The 25,276-nt window shown below is 40.5% G+C and overlaps 1 protein-coding gene across 7 annotated transcripts in view; it reads left to right on the top strand.

Annotated features, from left to right (window-relative positions):
- Window positions 1-25,276, top strand: part of enox2 (ecto-NOX disulfide-thiol exchanger 2) — a 185,929-nt gene that overhangs the window by 114,902 nt on the left and 45,751 nt on the right. For all 7 annotated transcript variants that reach the window (XR_003270064.1, XM_026146421.1, XM_026146438.1 and 4 more), the window contains one exon: window positions 10,071-10,202. Coding sequence is in view for 6 of the 7 variants with exons in the window: in XM_026146421.1 (XP_026002206.1) it covers window positions 10,071-10,202 (132 nt within the window). In the remaining variant the exon portion in view is untranslated. The remainder of the gene's footprint in view (window positions 1-10,070; window positions 10,203-25,276) is intronic.

Genomic DNA, 25,276 nt, shown 5'->3' with positions numbered 1-25,276 from the left:
GTTTTCCCCTAAAACTGGAGGCTTTCCATTTTTTTTCTTCCCCCCTTGTCCAAGTTGCCATCTGATCCATCCTCAGTTGGCAGCATTTTTCACTGATCCTTGGTTTTTGCTTTCTTTTGATTTGGCATCATGGTTTAGTCATTAGAGACAATTTCATACATATTATAGGGGACTAAGCCAAGGCAGAAACCACCAAGATGACGTTTTCTTTTTTTAATTAACGTTAGCGTTTCTTGAAGTTGTAGAATTTCAAAATACAGATATGCAGTATGTGAAAGACATTTGACACATTTCCTTTGAACAATTTAAATTCTGACAATTGGTCTGCATGATTGCATTTTAACATGAATATTTTCACATGCCGATTAGTGGCACCTACTTTTTTTTTGTTTCAGTTAGTTGGCCGTGGCAAACAGAGAGAGCTGGGAGTGTCAGAGACCGGGTTAGCCTCCCTTTACAAGAGTAGATTGTTGACTTAGCGATGTTCAGATGTCATTTTAATTTAAGAGTGGAGAGCCAAGGCCTACCTTTTCTGAACCAGAGGCCATCAATACATATATTTAATGTTAAGTCATGCACTTAAAATTTAAACTTCAGAAATTTTAACTGAAAAGTTGAATTCAATTTCAGAGCTCTTCTCAGAGCACGTAAGTGTTTAATACTTACCAACTTTAGGACCTGTTAGAACCTAGATGAAGTCAGAAACAAATTCATAAATGTTGACTCCTCATTTTAAGGATATAGTAATGAGAGTGATGCTTAGCTACCTATTCTAAGCTCCTGCATTACTCTGCAGAGAAAACTCATTGCTGGGTCTGTTCTCCTTTGGTGTGTCTGTGAAACAGTGCGAGACAGTAAGAAGCTGTAGTGTTTAATGTTTTCTCTGTGGTATAAATTAAAGCTCTGTTGCATTATTCAGCTTTTGTTTAAAGTCGTGTTTTATTTCAGCTGTCTTACCTTATGGACTTACCTTTGATGTTGAGTTTAGATGAAGCTCAGCTACTGTTGTTTCTCCGTGTACGTGATTGTTTTCAGGTGAACATACAGCCTCTGCAGGAGAGATCGAAGTTATACAAATTGCTCATAAGTAACATTTTGACACGATTATTAATGAATGAGAGAGTTCATTTAAAATGTACATGAATCTGGGTGTCTTATTTCATCAATGTCCATAATAATATATACATTAAATGCATTGACATTTCTGCTTGAGCAGAGTAATGTGAAGTAGATTAGGTCACAGGAAAGTTAAACACCATTTTTAATATCTAACGACACGAACGCTTTGTACTAAGCTTTCGTGAAAGCGCTCCAGGACTTTCCCCCCAATTACGTCTCACAAAAGGTCTCACTTATTTTCCCATTGTAATCAGCCAAGCAAACATTATAATAGTTTTTAATTGTTACCATTCATTCCTCTGTTTTCTTTACCGCTTATTCACTTAGGTCATCGAAGCCTGTCCCAGCTATCATCACGTCAGAAAAAGCTGATCTAAAATCTGATTAAAAGTATTGGTACTTTCAGTGCATGCTTACCAAATAGTAAAAAAATAAGAATAAATAAAAAGAAGAGAGAGAGCGCTGTTACAGAGTCAGGGTGGCGCATTTCTGGTCTGACCAGAGGCGCTGTTTAAGGAGTACATGATCTGTGACTGCTCTCATTGGTACCTTACAGTATGTGTCACATTCATCTCTGTCACCCTGATGATTCTTACCAGAAGTGTTTGGCTTTTAAGCCACTGGACACCCAAACACAGACTCTCAGGAAAAACAAAAGAAAAACCGACACAGACCAGGCCACAGTGTCGCTGAGTGTGGTCAACCGGAACAACATCCTGTTTCTCAGCAACTCCAAGAACTCTAAACTGCCTGGAAATCTGTGGAGTCTGGTGACATGCAGAACATGTTGCTTGGATTTAGTGGTTCTTACTTTGCATTCCGGCGTATATTGAGCAAGGGGACAAATACTCGTTTATGCCAGACATGCAGAATGTTACATTAGCCATCTGTTTAGTTATCATAAAGGTAGCAGCTAGCGGCTGTGGCTAATTAATAAAACAATAACACTAATGTTGGAGGCAGTCCTGCCCATCTGTAACATTAATCGGTAGGTAAAGATTATTTGTAAAGCGCTTTGAAGAGATATATTGTTACAAAGTGATGTACAATCAAAATAATAACAGATTAAGAATATTAGAAATAAAATGGAAAGCTAAAAAAAGTGAGCAGGAATACAAAACCCCATAAAAATACACTAAAGGAAAGAAGACTGAAAACAGTGACTCAAGAAGTATCTCAAAAAAGACCTCCTTAAATATGAAAGCAGCGAACTGCTTTTTTAAGGAGTCCACAGAGTCGGCTAACCAAAGTTAGAGTAAACTCTGTGCCACAGGCTGAAAAGCTGCCCCTCCCGGTCACAACCACCAAGTTCTGAGCCCGAGTGTGTTTAATAGGAAGCTGAAATAATTTGGAACTTGTCCCTGTGGTACTCTGTATTTCACTACAGGAATTGTAAAGTAAATCCTAAAATCTACTGGGTGCTAGTGTGAAGAATACAAAGTAGAACTAATGTGAGCTTAAGAGGTGTTGATAGTTGGGCAGCAGCAGCATTTTGTATAGCTTGGAGGCAAGTAAGCGGTGATTTGACTAAGCTTATAAATAGGCCATTATCATAATTTAACAGGATAACATAATTATTTGTGTCCAAAAAGTGTTTCTCTTAAAGTCCCAGATGTGAAAACAGATGTGTACAGTGTGTATCATATCAACTCTGATTGCTCAGCAAGGAGCTGTAGTGCCAAGTCATAAGAGCAGCACTACGTGAGACAGCCTAAAACTCTGTCCTTTCTTGTTATGCACTGCCAAAGAGAATGTTGCTAATAATAATACTGCTGGAGATGCCCTACAGTTATGAGTGTATGTCTTTATTTTTTGCCCAGCATCAGATGACTTAAAAATAGTGCCACCGTTTATGCACTGATGTTATTGTTTGATTGTTTTTAATTGTTCAAAAGAATGCATAAGTGAATAAATAATACTTCTTAATTTTTTTGTCATTCCACATGTGCTATCAAAAATGACATCAGGCATAAGGTTGTGTCCTAGATATCGAAATCTGGCACTGTGACAACAGTAATAATAATAATAATAATAAATTTTATTTATGAGCGCCTTTCAAGTCACCCAAGGACACTTTACAATAGGATAAAACACTTAGTAAAACAATGGCAGAATAAGAACAATAAAATACAAGCACAAGATAAAATGAACAAACAGTGGATTCACAGTGAATATGCAGATTTGAACAGATGAGTTTTGAGTTGGGATCTAAACTGGGGGAGAGAACCAGTGTTTCTTATTTCAGGGGGCAGAGAGTTCCACAGCCTGGGAGCAGAGCAGCTGAAAGCTCTGCTTCCCACGGTGGTGAGGCGGAAGGAAGGTACAGTAAGCTGGACAGAAGAAGAAGAACGAAGTGAACGGGCAGAACAGGTGGTGGTTAACAGGTCAGAAAGGTCAGAAGGAGCGAGGTTATGAATGGCCTTGAAGGTGAGCAGAAGAAGTTTGAAAATTATCCGGAACTGTGAAGTGAAGTGAAGTTCCTGAAGAACAGGTGATGTGCTGGTAGGAGGGGTTCTGGTGATAATGCGAGCAGCAGAGTTCTGAACCAGTTGAAGCTTATGGAGGGATTTTTGGGGGAGACCATGCAAGAGAGAATTGCAGCAGTCAATACGGGAGGTAACAAGACTATGTACAAGAATGGACGTAGACTGGGTGGAAAGAGAAGGAAGCAATCTGTTAATGTTACGTAGATGGAAGTAGGCAGAACGGGTGAGATTATTGATGTGAGATTTATAGGAAAGCGAACTGTCTAGGATGACACCAAGGCTCTTAACCTGAGGTTAAGACAGAGCTGTGACACGTGAGTTCACCGTTAGACACCGTGGCCGTTAAAGTTATAACATGATAACTTTAACTGGGCAAATGCAAACCCATCATGTCAAAGCTTCATTCCATGTAAAACTGCATATATCCTAAATTAAAAAGAGGAAATAATTATATGCCCTGCCCGCTATTTGTGGAAATATGAGAACAAAAGTAAAAAGATGTTGTAATGAACCCTCATTGTGCGTAGAGAAAATGCATGTAGGGTGAAGCATAGTTCATCTGGTTCAAGTAGTTTGTTATTTAAGCACTTAACTTTGTGTAGCACATAAATTGGTGGCACAGATCCCGGAGGATTTAATACCATTTTCACATTTTTCTTTTGCACAACTTGAAATGAGCAAATTGCCTATTACACCTCGCTCCTTGAGATTGATGTTCTTGTATTACTGCGTTTCTTCACATCTGTAACATTAGATTACCTACTCGCAAATCAGTATTTAACGACGTGACAGCTCGGCCAGCTTAAAATATTCCAGATTCATAGTCTCTGCCGCTGTCGCTCATACCCTCTCCAGGACACTGGAATAGGCGCTGTACATCATTTGCACATTAAAATGAGAAGCCATTTCTTCCACTCAGTAATGAGATCTAGGACTTGGTGTTTTTTAACGGGTGCCGTCTAAATGCCAGATAGGTATCTGGAATGAAATGCACCTCACAAACATTGCGTATGCCATGCGTCAGCCTTTATACAGTTTAATGTAGTGCTTCACTGTTCATTGTTCATGTTTAAATTAATAAGCTGGCAATAGAGTTTTACATTATATATCGCGTCAGTGATTCATTGTGCATGTTCAAATTAATAGGCCAAGAAATGAAAAGGAAGACGCAGCCCTACTTCCATTCCTAATGTTAGTCTCACAGATTTCCCAGCTGTCTCGTGTTTTTGTCCCAGGTGTGACAGAAATACAGGAAAATAATCTGCTTCTCTGTAATTGGGCAAATCCACACTGTTGTCATTGTGGACAGAACGATGTTGGCTTTCTCTGTAGATATGTTCATTAAAGTGACTTCCTGTCTTTCAGAGCTCATCATTCCTACAGATTAGCAGCAGCTGTTTTTGTTTCATCATTAAAGTCAGTCCTACAATCAGTTTACTCCTGCGTCCAGTCAGGCCTGCAGCACTTCTTCTGCTTCCAGCAATATTTCAGCTAAGGATGTTTTCAGTTGTGATGATTAAAGAGATTCTGAATAATCGATTGTGCGTTAACTTCCAAAGTAACACAGTGCATTTGATGTTTTGCCAAAGAATGACTTCTTCTGAGTGGTATATGGCAGAGGAGGAAGGGGAAAAACTTGATTGTTGTATTTATTCCCAGCCATCCATAAATCCATCCGTTTATCCACTTTCTACCCCAATCCAAGGCCGCTTCACGGGGTCAGCACCCTTCCAGCTAAAATGTATAATTTGCCCAAACTTTCTGTCTAGTGCTTTTAATTTTTCCTTCATAGAGTTGTCGTCAGTCAATACATAGGGAAAATGTTAGTTTCAGTAAGAACTGGGCAAGTGGACCATTACAGCAGCAGACCTGGGTAACTTTGATATGGAATTGTTCTGCAGCTGTTTGTAAATGTTTGCCAGCGTTATGGTTTCTGATTTATTTCAGGCTCCTCAGAAGTCTGATATTTATTGGACGGCAGATATTGTTTTGTGGTGCAGTAATTAAGGAGCTAGCAGTCAAGGGGATTGTATGGGAGAAGAGGCAGAGCCCAGAAGCTTTGGGAGGAAGCAACAACGAAATCATTTGCCTGCTGTTGCTTACCAGGGCTGAAGCCGACGTAGCAAAGATTCTGCAACACAATTGATTGTGCAGCAAGTTGAAGCTTGTTTTGCTTGGTGGTGTACAGATGCATCCACCGGTATCATCTTAGCATAAAACTTCATATTTCGACCAATCAAAATGTTCAGAATCACCTGTGTATGTGGGAAAGCACTGCAGGAAACTGCACTGTGAGTTTGAAGCTTTTGCACAATTTCATCCAACAATGCAAACCAGTAAATTATACATTTCAGGAACTTCCAAAGAAAGTGTGGAAGAGAGTCTTCATTGATTTCCTTACCAAGCGCCAGCTTTAGAGACATACGATACTTTACAAGCATCCGATAGAGGCCCCAGCCCCCATCGCATTATTGAAATGCCTTGATAATATTGATGTGGTCAGGTTTCTACTCTGTTTGTGATCTCTCTTTTTCTCTTTTTCATGCTTTTTATCTCCCATCCCTCTTACCCCACCCCAAGATGTCGGAGTAATCTGTTCTTGTCTGTCACCTCTCTCAACCCGATAAGGAGGGGAAGAGCCATGCTCCCGTCCAGGAACGGATGTTTCTCCTTGACAACATTGACGCAAACACAAGGGCCTCTGCTCTATTTGTATAAAAATAGCTCCAGATAAGGAAGTAGACATTGAAGTTGTTTACTATAAGCAATATGCCTATCACTGAAGTCTTCAGAAAGACCTCTTTTAGTGAGATGAATGCTGATGTCCACTGTGCATCACCGCGTCTGTTTCTGTTTCTCAGTCATTGCCACTTGTCATATTGTGGGTTTATGGCTCTTCAACCCCCCCGATGTGCGCTAGTGTGGCGTCTTTGCTTCATAGCGCAGTCTAATCATGCAATATTTTCTTAAAAGACACAACAGCAGCATTGAGCCATTTCAAATCCAGCGATGAAACTCATTTGGGGAATTGAAATTAGGCATTTAGCTGTACTTGCTGAGCAAAGCTTGTTGGAGTCATGAGAGAGCAGCAGTAATTTGTTGGTTTATTATGTCAGCAGTATTATCCAGTTACTCTCAGCGTGGATGACTTGTTGGGATGAGCGAATTAAAGCATGGGTTTTATCATTTTTATTACAAACATATTAGCAACAATAGCAGCTTTTGTTGAGTCTTTGCTCTCACTAGTGTGCTCGCAGTGGCACAATAACTGTAATTCATAGCTAGAATGAAAATATGGAACTGTGATTCTTACGTTATTATGGGTCAGCGCATGATCAACACTTTGTAGTCTTACAGATATTATATAAAAGAAGCCGTTTACTAAAAGGGAAGATCTAATGTTGAAGTTCGGTTCCATTTTCTACTTTACTCTTCCGTCAGCATCACATCTATTAAGTGACCTGTTCTTTCTGTTTTTGTCTCTGCTCCGTATCTTTTATGCTCCCTCTTGAGTTCACTCTCTAGGGGCTGTAATAAACCTGTAGTTAGCTGTTAAAACCGTGTGCATTTTAGACTAAATGGCCCCCAGCGTCCCTGTGCCTGCTGTTGGGGCTTACGGCCAATGGGCCTTTAAATGACTTAATTTCCTATCTGCCTCCTGGGGGACCTTTTAGCGAAGCTAAAAGCTGGTCACAGCCCGCAGAGAGTGTCAGGAAAGACTTGGAACGGGTGGACCCCGGCTGAATCAAAATCGCTATTGCTCTAATTGCCACTGGCAAAATCCGTAATACAGACATGTGTCATAGTGATGTGGAGGTGCACACATGTTGGTCTTTTCACAGCATGTCCATTAGTATTTGTTACTGTTAGCATGCAGTCATCATTTTGAGTTTTGCTGCTTAACAAATCAGTAAGAATACAAAGCGGTTGTTAATCATTTTTATGCAGTAAAAGTAAAAGAAAATAGCTTTTTTGAAATTTGACCTTCCCAATTTTCATCTAAGTTGTTCAAGCTGTTGCTGTGAATTTTGGACCTTTTTGGATAATAATTTAGTGATTAATAATCAAATCAGATAAGATGTCACTACTTTGGAAGACATGGGGACATGCTGTGAATAGGCCTTGCTGTCTTTGAAGCTAGACACTCGTAACCGGACTCGGTATATTAGGCATTTGTGTCATCCTAGATATTAAATGTTCAGCTTTATGTGGTGCACACATGTTACTTAAGCTAAGAGCTGAAACTGTATATAAGTTGCTATAAGTTTTCCCAAGTCATTTGACCTTGATGAATACTCTTAGATTCTGTGAGTTATTTAGGCACTTTTTATTCCATGCAGACAATTGGCTGCAAAGCAAAGTGCTCTAATCCGTGTTTTCAGTTAAAAATATTTACCAACATTGATTCTGTTATTGGCTCCCTTATCCCAGGCTCCCTTTCCTCTTTTCTGCCAAGGTGAACTTGTGCACTGTGTTTATCTGTTTCTTGGTGTGTGCTCACACATGTGTCTCCCTGTGTTGATCCTTCAGCAGTTGTTTGCCGTTTCTCCCCGAAGATCACTTACATCGATGCGATGGTGTAGGATGATTGCTTCAGGGGGAGCCAAGGCCTGTCCTTAGGGTCATAACAAAATTAAAATTCCTTTAAATATTGACATACAGGGGATGCAAGTCAGAAAAATATAATTGATTTATGAAGGACAGAGTGTATGTCTCCGAGACAGTGGATAGCAGGGTGGTTCGATGCAGGATGGGCAGCAAAAGACTGGAACAGGCTACTGCAGCTGAATTTACTTGACCTGCCACTTGATACTTTAACTTCTTTGACCTAACTAGTCAAATGCATGATAGTTTGAATGTGAGCACCACAATCAAGAAGTACACTGACCTTTAGTGAGGATTTAAAAGTACTTTTTAGAGTGTTGGGCAAAAAAATAAAATTTAGAAAGAAAAATGAAAGCCCTCCTGCAGTTCTCCCCTCTTGTTCAAAGCCCCACCCATCACAGGAAACTCGGAAAAGACCACCACTGAGTCTGTAACAGTCTGCGTCTGTATGGTATGAAAAGACCATGTTGTAAGCTAGTTTTTATTTAACCAGGCAAGAGGACTCTGTTCGGTTGAGGCTGTCACCTGTCAGCCCTGGGTGTGTGTTTGTGTTAGCACTGCAGGTTTCTGTACTGTAAACTGCAGCACAGCTGTTCACCAGAGCTCACAGCCACTCTTCTCTTCCTTTATTCTAACGCCTCAAAAGTGTCCCCAGTTAATAGGGTTGTGTTAGTTAACAAGCCTGTGAAGTCCTCGTCAGCAGCATTATCACAGCGACACACACAATGTGGGTTTTATCGGGCCTCTCTATGGCAGCGACAGCAGACGGGTCTGAAATTAGCAGCTCTGAGAGGAAAGCAAAGAGGCACACGGCATTATTCCACATTCCCAGCTGTGTCTGAACACCAGGAATACCAATATAGCAGTTGTTGTTCGTCAGATGCACACATTCGTGCACGCGGAGCAGACAGTTAGCACCACAGTCAGCTCTGTCACAGACCTTCTGAGGCGTGAAGTATGTGCAGGCTACAGCTCTTCTCATTATTAGGACTGTTGCCACAGCAACTTACAGGTCTGTCAGAAAGAAAAAGGTCAACCGGAGGAAAGAATTCAGAAGCATTTAGGGCTCTTGGATGGACTGCAGATGGAGAGAATAGGTCCCTGGTTTGTGTTCATGTTGGCTTTTTTTATTATGGTGACCAGAATATGCTTTATTATGCAACACTTGGAAGCAAAACCACAGATCTGGAGTTGTCTGTTTGAGATGAAATGTGCATATTTGTCCTTCTAAGTTGGAGAGTTTTCAGCTTGTCAAGGTTTAGTAGCAGACTGCCTGGCAAACGTGTGATAGAATCAGGATTTATGCTCCTCGCCTTGATAATCTTGGTTTAGCCTTTATTATTTTCTTACTCTGGTTGCAAAAGAAAGCTCAGATCTTTCATTGGAGAACTTATTGGTGTACATTTTTGTGTTGATATGTGCGAGTGTCCTCCTTCTCCCCCCCCCCTCCTCCTCGTGCCTTTCTAAGGCATCTGGCGCCATTTCAGCACACTCACAGAGGCAGAATGTGTCAAAAGGCCAGGCTGTTGAACCTCTGTGCACCAACTGAACAAACGACAACACGAGGAAAAATAGATTCTCTGTGACAGCGCTGCTGAAATCACTGTGGTCAGACTGACTGCAGGGTCACGGTAGCCTCGCCTCTCCTCGCCTCAGACAGAACACAGACTTAAAGCAACAATTTGGCAACTAGACATGCCACGACAGCGCTGCACACTTAAAAACAGTCGTTTACCTCGGTCTTCACCACAACATGGCTCTTCTTCTGCCGTTACCTTTTTGTCATGGTGATTTGAAAGTCACTTGACTGATGCTGACGCTTTTCCTTATCCCTTTTTGTGTGTGTTTGTCCTTTTGCAGAAGGCATCTGCAACATGACAATGGACTCCAACTCGATTACAATGCCGATGTCAGACCCCAATGCCTGGGCGACAGCTATGAATAACCTGGGGATGCCTCCCATGGGAATAACTGGACAGCCACTCATGCCAGGTACCAGATTTCTCCATATAAGAACCAATCTTGTGTTGAAAATGTGACTCTGTAGCATGAAATATGAATATGGGAGGAGTTGTCCTCATATAACACAGTTGAATTGCATCAGTTTGATTTTACACATGTTGGAAACATCATTTTGCTGTCTGCAGTTCCCAGATATTGGTTACCCAACACCAAGTATGTTTTGTTTTTGTTGAATTGAATTATTGCATTTATTGCAGTTGCATTTTTGGCATAATTACCTGATTTCTTCTCATCTAAAATGGTGATTTATGTTGAAGTGCTCGCTTCAGAAATGTAGCTCTAGTTGTTAATCCATTCCCTTGATAATTATTTTATTCATCATGGCTACAGTGTTTTCCTTCTGGTTGTTTTCCTTTTAAAGACAGGAAAAATAATGAGATTATTAAACCAAATTGGAGAAGAAAAGGCAGCGCGTAGGCGGCTGTAGCTCGGAGATGGAACGGGTCAACCTGTAATCAGGTGTTCACTGGTCAGATTTCCAGCTTCTTCTTGTGGAAGTGTCATCAGTGTTTAAGTGTGTGGGATCGTCAAACTGATGTATTCATGTATGTGCCAATGGGCAACAGCGTTTTACGTGGAAGGAAAGTGCTATACGAAAGCAAATCTAACTTTTTACCTGGAGTTCGCCTCCAAAGCTTCTCAAGCACAGCATTTTAATGTCATTGTAAGAACGAAAAAGATGACATTTCATGTGTGAAGTGGGGCCTTTGTGGATTCGTAGCTCTTTTTCTTTGACTGCATTGTCAAGTGTGGATTGACTGCTGCTGTGGAGCAAAGTGGATTGTCATCAGTGTGGCTACGCTGGTCATTTTAGAGTAAGCATATTTCTTTCTTTTTTTTAAACGGCATGAGCTGAGTCACCAAGATGGGATTGCAGGCTGGTAATCTGTTTCAAACTGGCATACACACAAGCAAAGTCTGTCTGACAGATGCTGATATGACTCAGTCCCACTAGGATCAGTTAAAAGGAGCTTTTTTTGTTTTCAAACTCTGTGCTTCATGCAAGTTATAAAAGAACTGTTAAAAAACAAATGTATGCTGAGGTGACTTGTAATCGGTCATTCTTTGTCTTCCACCTTTAGCAAGTTAACGTTTCCTTGCGGCCTTTTCAGGCGGCTGTGTACTGATAAAATGCAGGTTCACATATGCCTATATATTTGTGTACACGCTGACACCGATGGCCTTCTGTACGCTCTGCTTTCCATTAATTAAATGCATTAAAGGATGCATATGAAACACTATTACCGAACTAGTCCTTAGGACACAAAACAAAACACCTGTATCAGCTTATCAAACAAGAACATTCACGCACGTTTTCATAGTTTCTCCCTTTGTTTTAATGAAATACACCAGTATCAGCACTAAAGGCATGTATTGTATTATACCTGCTGCATTATCGCTCAGCACCAAGCAATGACAAAAAATCAGTCATTGGTTTAAAAGCAGCTGCTTCAACTGTTTGGAACCTCTCCGTTTTGGGGATTAGAACGGTGAAATTTCATTTATTTGCTCATTTATCCCACACTCTTACAACCTCAAAGTGCATTTTGTATGCGCCAGGTTGAGCTACTGTGTCCCGATCTACCGCTAAAATATCCAGCCTTACCGATTGCTTTGCTATCTATAACATTAGGTTCAGCAGCAACCTCCCACTCTCCATCTCTGAAGAGTTATTCTGCCATGTCTTTTCTCTCTTCTCAGTTGAAAGCCTTTCCCTAAAGCCTTTTATAAATCACTTCCCACTTCTTAGCTGAAATGCACTTTCATATTTGAAATATGCCAGGCTGGTGTGTGTGTGTGTGTGTGTGTGTGTGTGTGTGTGTATATATGCACTTGGAGGCGAACTGTCTTCCAAATGCACTCCTCGGGAAATATTAAGGGAAACACACACAGACGCAGGCATTGCGTATTTCAAATATAGTAGAAGTCTTTCCAGTAAAGAAAAAGAGAAGTCAGAAGTGACACCAAAAAAGTCTCATAAAGATGGAAACCAGACAGATTTTGCTTGTTTGAAAGTTTTAACACTGATCTGACCATCCCAGACAAGTTCCATATTGCTGACTAAGAATGAAAAATACATGTTTCCTTGATTTGATTTCAGCCAAAAAACATTCATTTTGCTTATCGGTTCCTTCTGTGTCTGGGGCAGCATCAGGAAAGTAAACACAGGGATGAGGTCTTGAAGACGGTTCTGTCCAACCAAATGGCAAGAGAGCAATGTACTTGCTTACAGAGAAGGTCAGCCCTTAATTCATTTTCCAGCTAGCTGCTGGAAGACTGACTGTATAAGGTTTGTATTTTCTGCAAAACATACCCACCTTTGGTAGCTTTTCAGCCTAAACTGGCGAAGTCAGTTGGTGTACTTGGTGGTCATTTTGGTCAACATCCAGCTACGAATGCAGTTTTAAGATCTTCCCCAAACAAATCAGTTCAAGGGGGAAACAAACCAGACTCTGGTTCAGTCAGAATAAACAACACAGATTTGAGATGAAAACCAATGCTGGAAGGTGGACATAAACACATCTTTTCAAGAGTCTATATTGCAGCTGAAGTGTATGTGTGAAGCGGACTGATGGCCCCCTACTGAGATTCTCTCTTGGAACTTTATTTGCAGCAGTTGAAGACCTTTTCAGAGCAGTAATTTAAATTCATAGCAGAAAAGGCACACAACTAAAACACTAATGATGCCCGTACCAGTAATCCAGGGTGCACAATATGAGATCCGTGAAACTCGCACCTGTAGATGGAATGCAGCAATTAGTGTTATTAGCCGCACCTGCGTGTCCAAGGAAAATGTCTGCTGTGAGAAAGGCCAATTAAACTGCTTTTAAACTTAGTCAGACGCTCAGACAAGTTTGTCTCAGGTCGATCTTACAACCTGATTTTGATGTGGTAAGAAGGAAAACGGTGTGTGTTTGTGCGTGTTTGTGTGTTTTTGTGCGTGTGTATGAAAGAATGGCTTCGAGGCCGACACACCCACACAGATGTTTTCTGCTGTCTCATTAGACTTATGCCTCAGTTCAGCTCCATCATAAAAGATTACTGGTAGTGTATAACTGGAAGTAGCTAATTACACTTCAGTACGGTTCTTAGGTATATTTTACCAGGCTTGTAGCACATTGATCAATGGTTTGATCAATGTGCTTTCATCCGACCACATTCTTACTGGTTAGGCAATCATGGGTGTGACTTCTACAATAACGCTTTCATTTAATATTAAAATTATTTTAGCTGTATTATAGCTTGCATGTTGACATTTTGATTGCCTTTAATGCGAGCTGACTGACTTCATGCAGTATCATGTTGATGGAGCTGAGAGAGGGAGGTGTAATTTATTCCACTCCAAGAGGTGCAATAAACCAGCAAGGGAGTGAAGATGTTGGTCAAGTGTTGTTTGTTCACACCCACGCGACCTTAGGAAGAGTTTTCATCAGGCAAATGCCATGTGGTGGGTTTAGCTTCAGTTTTCAAAGCATTTAAATCTCGATTAGAGTGAAACATTAGATGTCAGAAGAAATTTCAGAAGGGTGATGGGTTGAGCCAAATCAGAAGATCTGCTGTTCATCTGCTCTTTATGAACGGAGTTCATCCCAGTAAATTCTTAAACACTCAGACTTTATTCAATTACTCTGCAATGAACATCTGGACTCGAACCCTATTTAAAAATAAATAAATAAATACACAGCTGACAGCTAACTTATAGTATTCTGTCAGCAGGCTGTACAGAAATGGAAATTGATGCTTTCTCAACCAGATAAACGCCACAAAAATAATTATATGTAATATTGAAATGTGCAAATTGTCTTATCATCTGTCTCCAGTCAGAAGGAGTTTTACATTTTCCTCCAGTGCATTTTCCACTAATTTCAAAGCATGAAAAAAAACATGCAAGTGGATCCACTTGAGCACAACCATCTTCTTTGCCTGTCTCAGTAGGACAAAATAGCTCAAGGTTAGCCACTATACATATGTGCATTCAGCTTTCATAAACTGTTCAGTTCTGTCGTAGAGGTTTCTTTTGGTAAATTTAGATTCTTCCGTTTCATTATGAACTCTTATGAAATCTCTGAACACGAAGCAGGAGGCACACACACTCATCAAAGACTTATGCTGTCATGCAGCATTTGTTGCCAGGGCACCTTTGCCTTTGAAGAAATCCAGGTGGATTAGTTATTGATTCCCCATCATGACTGTACATCATCTTTTTTTCCTTTTATTTTCACCTCTAACCAATGGGGAGAACACTCTCTCGGTCTTTTTGTCTGTCTTTGATTTTTGACGGCATTTCTGCACGAGTACACTTTGTCATATGTTTCCTGCATGTAGAGTTATGTGAGATTTTTATGTCAGTTCTAGGTTCATTCATTAAACGGACTGCCTGTGCCAGACCACTTTCCCGAGACATTAAAGTCTGCCTCTGTTTCATCCACTGTGAGCCCAGAATGTATTTCTACACTGCAGAGTCTTTCCCTGCCTCCAGCCAAGTGGGTTTATCCAGACAGACAGCTGGATAAACAGACTTCTGTGGGCATAGCCTTCAACTCTCTGCAGCCTCTCAAAGTCTAGTGCACATCTACAATGATGACAGTTTTATTTCTGTAGATGGACTGGGTAATGGTTATGTATATTAGAAAGTTTTGTGATGTGTGTTTGTGTTACACAGAGAGAGAGATTGGACTCGGGCAATAGGCGTGAGGTTGTACATACTGTATGATTTATGATCTTTATGCTGCAGAGGATTTTTGTGGTCTGCTTCCAACTGGTGCTGGATGGTTCCTAGAAGTTGCTTGAAGGCTTTTGTGATTGATTTTTTCTTCCTTTTGTTTGCATTGTATTTACCTAACTAATTCAGTGTCCCCATACTGTTGCTGCTTCTGTCAATTCTGAATAAATGAATATATCTGTTGCATTTATGCATGTCCTACAGGAGGGATGTGCTTGCTTTTCAGGGGTTTCATACTCTTTGATTTCCTGTTTAAAAGGGTTTTTGTGGATGTGGAAAAAAGAAAAATTACACTCAAAACTGCCCTCTGTAAAATCAGCATGCTGAACTTTGATTTTTTCCTTTTTCTTCAGGAATTGGGTTGTAGTAACTGATTACCATCTTTAAATGTGCACAAAGTAGTACTTGAACAGAACTTTGAAAAGAAACACTAGTTGACGAGTTCAGCGCCTTGCCTGATGGACTAACAGTGCACCATAAGTAGCCTAGTTTAGGAAATGTCAAACTACAGCCTGCTGCATTGATGGAAGGAGTGTTTTTCTGGCTTATGTAAATTACATTGAATTGTGCAGACCAGCATCAGCTTGAGATATTTAAGAAAACTCTCACCCACCCCCCAAAAAAGAGCAGAGAACCGAAAGAAACCAGAGACTAGAAAACCAGACGCATGCACATATGCAGTAGATGTAACTTATGCCATTGTGCTAATATTAGTTCAGTAGGTCTAATAAAATAAGCCAAAGAAGTAGTTACTCACATTACAGCCACATTGAACCCCCAAGGTACCAGCTAGGTGTGGTAGGTTTTAGTGTAAAGGGTAAATGAACACGATAGCTTGGAGCCTACTAGTACAGGAGGTTGTTGACAAGGCCTAGCTTTTCCACACAGCTCAGCAGAGAAGTACAACAGTCCTGGAAGCAAATAACACAAATCATCTGAGGAGAAGAGGCAGCAGGGCAAATTGCATCTCAGCAGGGGAGGAAACGCACATCCAGTACAAATGGCAAACTCTATTGATCGGAAGGCCAGACTTCAGGACAATTGAATGTAAAGAATCTGACCCACGTGTGACAGCGAAGGTGGGGTCTATTGTATCTGTAGGAAATATTGATTGGAGTGTATGGTCCTGAACTCTTAACAGTGTCACTTTTAGTGAAGTCGTGCTATTCTGCTGACTGTGTGCAGTGTGATCTAGTATGTAGAATACCAGCAGTTCAAATAGTAAGGTGAAGCCTTTCATTTGTCAGGAATTCAGAAGACTCAGAGGTAATGGAGTTTGACAGTCAGTCTTCCCCCAACATCATGGGGAGTGATCCAGTGTTTGAAAGTGCCATGGGAATTTTAGAGGGGAGGTTGTAGTCAAAAACAAAAAAGCTCAAGTTGTTAATCTGGTTATTTTTGTTCTTATAACCAGCAGTAATACAACTGGTTACATTACATTACATACAAGGTATGGAGGCCTATCTCCGCCCACCACCACTTCCCCTGCCAGTGGCGGACTCCCTCAGGTGTCGGTGCGTTGGTGGTTCTTTGTGTCTGGGGGTGGGCGTCCAGGTACACACCGGCTCACTCCTTGGCGGCCGCTTATCGGGGCCTGGAGCCTGGGGCTCGCTCGGGCCCCTTCGGAGGTGGGGTGCCCCCGGCCTCTCGGCCTGGGGCTCGGTCACTCAGGCATAGCTGGGGGCCGGCGGAGCTCACGGGCGCGTCACTGCAACCCCCCCTGGCTTCTGCTCCGCGGCTGCTGAGTGAGCCCTCATCTGGGACTCTCCTCAGCTCTTACTGGGACAGTGGCGCGGCTGCCCCTCTGTTGGTCTTCCTTGGTCTCTTGTGTTCTGGGGGCCTCTGGATGTCTGGAGTTTTGATCTCCTCCACACCTGCTTCACACCCCGGAGGACGGGGCTGTGGCCCCCCCACACTCCCTAGCAGATCATTACATGGAGAAACCTTTGGAATACAAGCGCGCTGATCCACACAGGTATGCACACGGGTGTTCACTGCTCGTAGACCCAAATTACACCTTTCTTGGCTGCTACTTCGAAGCACATCTGTCCTGCGTGCTGCACAACAACATTGAATATTTAGTATTTACTGCTGTTTACACTTAGCTAGATTAATGCGATGGTGTTGTGTTTAGTATGTTGCTTTGTTTTTTTTTCTGCTTGTTTTCTATTCTTCTCTCAACAGGTGATCCAGGAGATTTTTATTTTTTTTCTCCCCCCTTTCTCACTGTCCCTCTCCCCTTCTGTTTTTCCTTTCCTTCCTCTTTCTTTCTCCCTTTCCTATCCCTCACTCATGTCTGTCCCGTCTGTAACATCTGAAAATAAAATATAATAAATAATAAAAACAAAGATCGACCAAATGGACCAATACGGCAATGCCACGATGATCCATTTGGCAAAGTAAATCCATTGGGTATCCTTGTTGGTCTTCAGACAACAATTCTGATGGCTAAAGAACCAAATGGGACAGGCAAAAAAAAAAAAAAAAAATACATTACATGGTGCAGTCGTCTGAGCTGAATGCTCGTGGATAAGTTGACATCTTTAACATTCACAAAGCTAAAATAGTGAAAACTGTGATAATGGAACAAATGTTGCAAACAGTAACTAGAACATCTGGTTTCAAGATTTTTGAGATCTGACACAGATATCCTCCGCATGTCCTCCTCCTAGGGGCTTCACCTTGTATTTCCCCTCCCTTCGTAAGTATTCCCTTTAGTCCCACACATCCAGACTATAAGCAGAACCAGATTCATGGCTATAGAGTTACCCCTGTACATTTCTCACTACATACAGACCTCCCAAGATGGTTTTAGTTATTTAAGACAGTATAGTGTAACCGCCATTCTGCAGAGCAATTGGCCTGATTTGAAGCCTGCACAAGTTCCCGATCTTTGTTTGTTTCTGATACAGAAAATCGAAGTAGTCTCCTTCATTTTTGTATACACAGTTATTAGGCTTTGTTTTGAGAGAGATTCTATAATTATTACTTGTCGCTCAGTGTCTCGCACTTCTAATAATGCCAGTAATGGATCACTATATTTCACAGACTTTATCTCATGTTCTTTTTCTTTTTTTGTTTGTTTTTGATATGAATTAACTATTCAACTAATATGTGCACCAACCAACAGCTGGTGCCTGATGCCACATTACAAAGAATATAAACACATATATACGTAAAATTGTTGTTTTTATTCTTGGTCTCAGAATATTGTTGATGGATTCAGATATACAAATATGCTATATATAAATAGTCTTTCAGATCAAACAGTGGTCAAAATTAATTTGGCTTTGCCCATCAAGTCCCAGTTACAAAGAAATAACCATTGCAGTAATTTCTTTCCAATAAAATGAATACACTGTTAGAGTGACCACAGCAAGTAACATTTTAACTCTTATTAGGGAAAATCACTTATCAATACAAATTGCCAGTTATTGGCTATAAGGTTAAATCTGTTTTGCTTAACCAGTAACTTTTGACTGGCTCAATGCTCGCACCACATTTTAGACGAGTAAAAGACTTCTGTAATAATCGTTATAGTAGATGTCTGTTTTCACACAAATGATGGCTTTGATTAGCTAATTTAGTTTCTCACATTTGGAGACAAATCTACTCTTTGGACAAAAGAGAAATTTGTAGGACTAACAGCAGATGCTGGCTTGGCCGCACACATTTCACCATAAGGAAAGCATTCGACACTTCACACACACGTATTTGCAAGTTTGTCAGAATTAATTTAGATGCACATATATTTGCATGAATACACACACAAGCTCAAACACTCTGGAGAATATATAAGCAGACTCCAGGGACAGACAAGTGTTCCCTGAATAAACAAACGTTCCTTTGTCTGTCGCTTCCCACTCATCCTCTTTCTTTCCCCACAGCTGCCACGAACCCCTGCACCACTGTACACACTGTGGAATATATAAAAAGTTAGTGTCATGCCTCATTACTCATTTAAAAAGGACTCCTCATATGATAGGATATGAATCTGGGCTCTCTCGTTCTCACGCATTAGCTCACCTGGATTAACATCAGGAAATACATTACATGACAGTCATTCCTTTGCCGTAAGCGTTTTCCAATCCCTGGACTGAAAGCTGTGTCCCTTTCTGCTGACTGCTCAGAAGCAGCAGTGGGACGATGCCAGAGGTTTTTGGCTGCACGTAGGCGGACAGAGCGGAGAGGCAAAGCCTTCCCCTACCTCGACTATACAATACATGTGGAAAAAAAATAGAACAGTACTTATAGAGCTGCTGAAATAGGACTTTTCTGACCGTTCTCACCAATCTACTTCAAATGTGTTTGCCTGTTGTAGGCTATATATTGTTAAAAGCTGGATTTCTTATGGAGATTTGAGTATACAAGCAGCAGATGAAGACAATGGACTTTGGAGGGCAGCATAAGAGAACTGATTCCTATTTGGATGTAATCGAATAGAGAGATGAAATAACTTTTATGAACAGCAAGTAGATAGTTTCTCTCTATCCTGCAGCTTGCAGCTCACAAGAAATGTTGCAGTAAAAGAAATTAAGTCTGAGATGTTCATATGAAAATGTAAAGGGGGTGACTTTTGGTAGAAATTGAGCGAGGCGGCCTCTGGTAAGGTTCCAGGTGGCATGGGTAGCTCGCCTCATTAAAGAATATTATCCAGCACTGCCTCACGGCAGCTGCCTATGCCCCCCCACCACCACCCACCGCTGACTCTGCTAGAAGGGACGTTTACCCTGGAAATCAGAGAGGAGAACGGGGGAGGGAAGAGGAGGATGACATTAATAGCCAGGAGCTTCACATAATCAAATCTGCGCGTCTTGATTGACGGGCAACTCAGAATGTAATTACTTTGAACAAACCTTCAGGAACTAGATTGTTTAACATCAAAAGAACATCATCAAGAAGAACAAGAGGAAAATGAATGAGAGTAGAATAACCTCAGAGGCCAGCGTTGTGTGTGCACTCATGCATGTGACTGTACAAGAAAGAGGTGTTGCAGGAAAATGTTTGTGCGTTTCAGTTTTCCACACTGGGAGAAAATAGAGACTAAAGCTGAAAGACAAGCGTAGTAAACACAATCAGACAGATGTGCGGCTACGTGTGGGTGGACCCAGCCCCAGGTATCTTTTGTTTTTCTTACACAAGAGGACCCTTGTGCTCTCTAAGTCTCTCTGTGGGGTTTCTACCGAGTCAGAGAGACCTCTCCTTCAGCTCTCAATGAGTTCACACTATTTTTGCTAGTGTGACGTGTATCTCCACCAAACTGTTTAATATGCATCATTTATACAAAAATGTTAATGTTTTCTAAACACAAGAAAAGTTGCACTGAAAATCACTCAACGCCATTTTTACCTTAAAGATTATATTTTGAATATTAGACGGTAGTAGTCCAGCTAGTCCGCTGCCAAATAAACAGCCATGTTTAATGTTTACATTACAAATCCAGAGTCTCAGCGCCCAAGACGGTCTCTTTAAATTTCTTGTTTTGTTAAAACGGTTCAAATATTTTGTGTGTATTGATTAGTTCAGAATGGTCTCCTTGTATTCTGTTGGTGGACTGATTGAGTAACTGACTAATCATTTCATCTCATCCTTGTCCAATTGTGCTATTGTTGAATCACAAATCTGGGTCTTGTTATCTGGGCTTGCCTCTGAATTAGTGCTCCTTTTGCTTAACTGGTTGACTGAATTAAACGTAAGTAATAGCCTCTTATAGCTGTGCCCAATCATGTCCTCATTATTTTGCATGTGCTGCCCCTCGGTTTTTTGTAAATTTGCAATTAAGTATCATTCCATTATTGTTACACCCACAGGCTTCCGAAGCTTCGTTTATTAAAGCTGAATTGACATCGTTGTGAAGATGTTTCTGTTTCTGGGAGCAACAGTTGTTTGTGCCTTAACCCACATGACTTAGACAGTTTATCATTTTTTATCATTTGTTTTTGCAGCAATTCTGCAGCACACACGCGTCTCTTATACATTCTTTTTTTTATAACTGTGCAAATCACAATGGCCTAGAATCATTAATCCTAGATTAATTTTTTCTCTTCATTTGTCTTTAATTTAGTGTTTGTTTTAATTCTTCAGTTTCTAAGATCCTTTAAATGTCTTCCTTCTCCTTAATTCGTCTCTCAATACAAGTTTTGGCAGCCATTACTGTGGTTTTTGTGTTAAAGGTGTGAAGGGTGATGGCGATGGAGCTATTTGGTTGCTTGTCTTTTTATGATTATCACAGTGGAGCTTAGTACTTAGAGGGAACAGGGCTTTATTAACCTCTTTCACCTTGACACAGCCAGCTGTGAATGGAATTTCAGATTGATTTTAAATTTGTATTGATTTTCTTAAATGCCGCATATATTAGCCTGTCTTTTTGTTGTTGTTTTCCTCTCCCCCACTAGGATGACTTAGGAAAACAACAGATGACCGACAAATGACCCAAGTAACCTCAAACACGGGACATTTTCCTGTGTTTTCCGACAGCAATTTAAAGCCTGCCTGTTTTTGCTAATTTCCACCCTCGTGTTTTATTTTTGGGCTCTAGTAGCTTTGTATGGCTCACGTTTTAAAATCTTTTCCCCCTCCTCTCTCTTAGTGAGCCTTTGTGTAGCCTCTCAGTTCATCCACTGTCTGAAACAAGCCATTTTAGCACCTTGCCATTTCCTCTCCTCTCAAACAGAAGGGTTTACATGGTTGCAAGTGGATAAAGCGCTTCTGCTGGCAGACTGAGCTGTGTGCCTGAGATGACCATATTAAGGACATGCAGTCTCATTGCCGTACACATCCAGGAGCAGAAGAAAACTGTTGGAATCTGACTGCTTGGAAGTGTTTTGAGCTTTTGGATCAAAGTCATTACTTGTAGACAGACACTCTTTATTATTTAAAACTTTAGCTATAAAGCATAATCGGTCCACTTTAACCTTTAACAGAAGAAAACCACAAAAGTAAAATTGGCAACAAAGAAGGATTCATCCACTGCATGTGCTATATATTTCAAGCTTGAACTCGGGTTTTGGCTGAATACTCCTGCAGATTAGTAACACATACACTAATGGCTACGTTCCTGGAAAAACTTTTAAAGAATTGAAACTCTAATAGAACGTGGTGTTTCCCTGATTACCAGCCAAGTGTACCAAAGCTAGCTAGATGAGCTGTGTTGAACTATCTCCAATAGTTGGCAGTGTTGCCATGTTCACAGTTATTAATGACTGGGTTTTTGTTTTCTCTTTTTCCTACAAGTAAGAGAAGATTGAGGCTTGTAGAAATGGTAAGGCAATGTGTGAGCCCACCCTCGGTCTCACCTCCACAGACTTGGTCACCACTTCCTGTCACATTTGAGCACACTGGATAGCCTGTTGTTTTTTTTATACTGGTGCAACCACCAATATTTTCTAAGCACTTCAAATGGTTTTGGTGCCTGAACGTAACCAAACAAAGAGTGAAAGCAGAGCTTGCAAACAACACACAAACTGTGGTCTTCCAGCTTAGATTTGTGTGATCGATGAGATCTCCTCCTTCAACTGTGTGACAGATTCTGCTTATTATTTACACTGTGGTTGGAACAGCTGGTCATGATTTTGTAATAGTCTGGTGAGATTGTATTGTTTTTGGGGTTGTGTGTTCTTTGTGTTTTTTGTGTTTTTTTTGCTTTTCTTGTCTTACAATGCACATAATTGCGTGTAGCTATCAGGTTGTGGATATTTTAATATCCATCTTAGTTACAGTGTGCCAAATTTCTTTTTTTTTTTTTCTTTTGTTTTTAATCTGATATCTGCAATCAGCATCCCAAATATGCTCACATGATCTCCATTACAGTATGGACATGTAGTAGTAGTAGTAGTAGTAGTAGTAGTAGTAGTAGTAGTATTTTACCTTAGTAGGAGTGAGACTTTTGACACATATTTTCTGTAGCAGGCATAAACAGTGGTGCATAAGATCTAATGTAAGTGTAAATTCTGACAAAACAGCAGATCCTAAAAACAAAAGCTTAAATTTTCATCCATGTCCATTTACAGAATAGACTGTAAGTAGCATAGGAGGAAATATGTTATTTAGTATTTATTTATTTATTGTCATTGTCAAGAACAATGAAATTGCGTTTGGGGCTTCCATACAACCCAAAAAAAAAGAAGAAAATAATAAATACCCCTTAAAACCCAAGTGTACATATTTAACCCAGTGTGACTCCAATGCAATAAGACAATCCTTAGCAATAATGTTCGTAGAAATTCAGACAAAGAATTTGACTGAAAGTTATGTGTGTTTATATTCATGATGAAATGTGCTCCTTGACCTGTATTGTTAAAAATGGAGATGGGGAGGGAAGCTGCAGGTGCTGTAAATCTCTGGGAAGAAGTAAATAATCGTCTTTATTACACTTGATTCTGCTTTATACGTGCTTCAGGTCTCAGGCATTTGATGGTTAAGGATAAATTCATAGGCTCACATTTTCTCACCCTGTCTAGAGGGAACATGAACGGCGCTGCAGTGAAATTGCAGCCTGATGCAGCCACATCGTTTTCTCCATATGAGCTGAGATCTAGTTTGATTTGTATCAAAATATGTTATAAACTCACCAGCATGTTTCCTTGTTTTAAAACGGGGACAGTGGAGCTTGGGCAGTCCTGAAGTTCTGAATCTTTTCTTTTTGACATATTGTTTGGCATTCAGGCTGTTGCACCACCACCCCATCCTCTATCAACCTTTTCTTATCATTCTTGCTGCTCTCCATCTTCCTTTTCTTCACTTTAACATGTAGAACTCATCAATCGCCTGGCAACAGGGGTCCTTATCACCTGTTTCCTCTCACTGTGACACCTGGTTAGAGACTGAGGTCATCAGCACACATCCATCCATTTTCCCTTGATGTAGCTCGCTTTGCTCATTTTAGTTTTTTGAGGCCGTGTTTTTGGGGGTTTGTTTTTTCAGTATCCAGCCTCTATTTCCTTTTTATCCTTCAGCCATTTTTATCAGCCCAACATATTCATTACACCCTCCCCTGCTCAAGGGACCTATTTTGAGCCTTCGATAATATGCATATTTCTTTATTCGCCTTCACTAAGTGTCATTTAATTCCTTTACTTCCCTCTCTTACAGTAGATTTAGAGGGAATCACTTATGAGGAAATGTATCTATAGCCATCTATTTCCACTTAATGCTGCAGACCGAAGAACAGTAAATAATATTTTCCTCAATGGATTTATTGCTATTGAAGATTCAAATGAGCAGACTTCAGATCACAGATAATACATGCTACTATTATTTTCTGGTGGTGGGCCCTATCACAGTGATTTATTTGCATTGCTGTAAACTGTGACTCATCGTATATGGAGCCCCCAAAGTGCTCAGCATTAAATAAATAAATATGAATGGCTGTAATTAAGCAATAATTTGCAAATTTATTCAGGAGATAATTAAAACTCAACTCATTACTATATAATACATTTTATTTATTTTCATAATTTAACATAAAATTACAGGACTTAATTTGTTTTCATAATGGCATTTTTTCCCCATAACCATTTTTTTATTTATTATGTTTCTGTTTTCTTTTTTACTGTTTATTCAAAGCAGCATCAACTTGGTTAATTCCGAATTGGTTAAGAGACGGGGGAATTTAATTGCCTGGAAAGTATAAGAGGGTAAGAGAGAGGCGGGGAAGCAGCAAGTCGTGAAAAGACATTTGACATTTGGATGCAAGTGAGTGCAAGTTATGCGTCGATGTAGTTTTACTGGAAGCGTTGGTGAATCAGAGGCTGAAATTTCCCGATTACAAATCAGGATTCAATAAACATGAGTTGGACCCAAAGGTACTGTAAGAACGACACAGTGCAGTTACATGAAGACTGCAGCGACAGTGAAAGTTAGTTGCATCATGTTTCATGTCAGGAGGAGCTGAAATATCCCAGCAAACTGTCAGTTTTAATTCCGTGATCATGTCATGTGGGATGGATGACTTGTCTGTTCACATCATTAAGTATGCTGTGTGAAACGTGGACCTCAGAGGTGGCAATGAGAGAAGTGAGATATTAAGGGTTGACACTACAGTGACATGTCTGTTTAATGTGCATTTAATTAAATCAAAGCGTGGTATTTGAAGCGAGACATCTCCGTTTTATATTTTAAATTGCCAAGGTAGATGCAAAAGGGTTTTTTGTTTTACATTATTACCCGTTAGGGGCAGGCGATATCGCCTCAAAAATGTATCACGATTATATTGTGAGAGGAAATCTGTGATAATGTTCATGATATTGAAATAAGGTGACTGCAGCTTGCAGGCAGTGGCATTTATTAGTGGAAAAAAGTGAATGTCATTTTCCAGCCTTCT

Source organism: Astatotilapia calliptera, chromosome 2, assembly GCF_900246225.1.
Source record: "Astatotilapia calliptera chromosome 2, fAstCal1.2, whole genome shotgun sequence".
Lineage (NCBI taxonomy): Eukaryota > Metazoa > Chordata > Actinopteri > Cichliformes > Cichlidae > Astatotilapia > Astatotilapia calliptera.
The sequence above is the reverse complement of the archived record's forward strand: the minus strand, read 5'-3'. Positions and strand labels throughout refer to the sequence as shown.